Below are 2,686 nucleotides of genomic sequence, written 5' to 3'. Positions count from 1 at the left end.
AACCTCGGCCGCGTCCCGCAAAGGGTCCCCGGGGCCGGGGCCACCCTTGGGTGCCCCGGCGTCACCCCGGGCGTTTGCCTGCTCTTTCTCCCGCCGGAGCAGGGTTTTCCCACGTGAGCGTGCCGGGACGGCGGCGATGGAAGGCAACGGGGAGCCGTCCGCCCGCGACGCCGAGCTCCCGGAGGGCGCCTCCACAGGTGAGCCCCCAAAAGCGGCATCCGCCCCCCCCCCCATCCCGCAGGAACAGCCTCGTCCGGGGACGACGGCATCCCCTCGGCCTCCTGGGGTTCGGGGTGGTGAGTCCTTCCCGCGGGTTCCCCCCACCCCGGGCTCCATCCCACCGGCCTGCCCTGATCCTGGGGTGCGGGGATGCCCCAATCCCGGGCTGTGGGGATGTCCCATTCCCATGGCATGGGGATGCCCCAATCCCAGGGTACAGGGATGCCCTGATCCCACAGCAGGGGGATGCCCTGATCCTAGGGCAAATGGATACCCGGATCCCTTTGTGTGGGGATGCCCTGATCCCGGGGTGCAGGGATGCCCCATGGGGGTGATCCAATCTCAGGGTGCARGGATGCCCCATTCCCACAGCACGGGCATATCCCAATCCCAGGGTGAAGGGATGCTCTGACCCTGGGATGCAGGGATGCCCCATTCCCATGGTGTGGGGATGCCCCAATCCTGGAGTGCAGGGATGCCCCATTCCCGCAGTGTGGGGATGCCCTGATCCCAGGATGTAGGGATGACCCATGAGGGTGATCCAACCCCAGGGTGCAGGGATGCCCCATTCCCATGGTGTGGGGATGCCCCACTCCCACAGTGTGGGGATGCTCTGATCCCAGGATGAAGGGATACCCCATTCCCACAGTGTGGGGATGCCCCAAGCCCAGAGTGCAGGGATGCCCCATTCCCACAGCGTGGGGATGCTCCAATCCTGGGATGCAGGGATGCCCCATTCCCGCAGTGTGGGGGTTCCCGGGACTCCACCTCCGGCCACAGCGTGGAGGGGGGATTTGGGCTCTCGGGCCCCCTCCGCGGGGCTGTTCGCACCCCCCGTCCCCGCCTGGGTGCCAGGCACTGTACGGACATACTGCCCCTCGCCCCGCGCTCCGGGGGATGCTCCACGAGCATCCTGCCCCCACCCAGGCTGGACACTTGTCCCCGGGCAGGGACAGGGCAGGTTGGCAGGGGACATGCAGTGCTGGCTGAGCCGGGAATTAAACCTGGGCTTGGGAGGAGGATGTGGATGTCCCACTGCTGTCCACCTCCTGGAGAGGGGACAGAGAAGGGACAGCAGGGATGGGGAAGGGACAGAGGGGACAGAGAAAGGATGGAGGTGAAGAAGAAGGGATGGAGGGAATGGAGAAAGGATGGAGGGGAAGAAGAAAGGATGGAGGGGAAGAAGAAGGGACGGAGGGGATGGAGAAAGGATGGAGGGGAAGAAGAAGGGATGGAGGGGAAGAAGGGACGAGGGGATGGAGAAAGGATGCAGGGGATGGCAAAGGGATGGAGGAGATGGAGAAGGGACAGAGGACACAGAGACGGGATGGAGGGGAATCACAGAAGGGTTGAGGTTGGAAGGAACCTCTGGAGATCATCTAGTCCAACCCCCCTGCTCAAGCAGGGTCACCTAGAGCACCTTGCACAGGATCGCGTCCAGGCGCATTTTGAATATCTCCAGAGAAGGAGACTCCACAACCTCTCTGGGCAACCTGTTCCAGTGCTCTGTCACCCTCGCAGGGAAGAAGTTTTTCCTCATGTTCAGATGGAACTGTCTGTGTTTCAGTTTGCGCCCGTTGCCTCGCGTCCTGTCGCTGGGCACCACTGAAAAGAGTCTGGTCCCATCCTCTCGACACCCTCCCTTCAGATACTTGTCCACGTTGATAAGATCTCCTCTCAGCCTTCTCTTCTCCAGGCTAAACAGGCCCAGCTCTCTCAGCCTTTCCTCATARGAGAGATGCTCCAGTCCCCTAATCATCTTTGTAGCCCTTGGCTGCACTTGCTCCAGTAGTGCCACATCCCTCTTGTCCTGGGGAGCCCAGAACTGGACGCAGTACTCCAGATGTGGCCTCAGCAGGGCTGAGGAGAGGGGGAGGATCACCTCCCTCCACCTGCTGGCAACACTCTTCCTGATGCACCCCAGGATACCATTGGCCTTCTTGGCCACAAGGGCAAGGAGAAGGGATGGAGGGGATGGAAAAGGGACAGAGGAGATGGAGAAGGAATGGAAGAGACAGAAGGGATGGAGGAGATGGAGAAAGGATGGAGAGGATGCAAAAGGGACAGTGAGGATGGAGAAGATGGAGAAGGGATGGAAGGGATGGAAGAGACAGAAGGGATGAAGGAGATGGAGAAAGGATGGAGAGGATGCAGAAGGGACAGTGGGGCTGGAGAAGGGATGGAGGGGATGAAAAAAGGATGGAGAAGATGGAGAAGGGATGAAGAAGAGATGGAGAGGATGGAGAAGGGATGATGGGAACAGAGAAGGGATGGAGAAGGGATGGAGAGGATGGAGAAGAGATGGCGGGAACGGAGAAGGGATGGAGGAGATGGAGAGGGGATGGAGGAGGGATGGAGAAGGGCCGGCGGAGCCGGATAAGGGGCACTGGGGCCGGCGAGCACCTGGGCCTGCCCCGTCCCCGCGCGCCGGCGCCCAGCTGCGTTCTCCCTCGCAGCCCGCGCCGGG

At 62.0% G+C, this 2,686-nt stretch overlaps 1 protein-coding gene across 1 annotated transcript in view; it reads left to right on the top strand.

Annotated features, from left to right (window-relative positions):
- The first annotated feature begins 136 nt into the window (after positions 1–136).
- The window catches only part of LOC112961068 (zinc finger protein 629-like), a 10,169-nt gene continuing 7,619 nt past the window's right edge, over positions 137–2,686 (top strand). Inside the window, exon 1 of the mRNA XM_026055907.1 lies at positions 137–197. Within this exon, the coding sequence (XP_025911692.1) occupies positions 137–197 (61 nt within the window). The remainder of the gene's footprint in view (positions 198–2,686) is intronic.

Source organism: Apteryx rowi, unplaced genomic scaffold (assembly GCF_003343035.1).
Source record: "Apteryx rowi isolate R43461 unplaced genomic scaffold, aptRow1 scaffold_1275, whole genome shotgun sequence".
In the NCBI taxonomy this organism is placed as follows: domain Eukaryota; kingdom Metazoa; phylum Chordata; class Aves; order Apterygiformes; family Apterygidae; genus Apteryx; species Apteryx rowi.
This window is presented reverse-complemented; position numbering and strand designations above follow the sequence as displayed.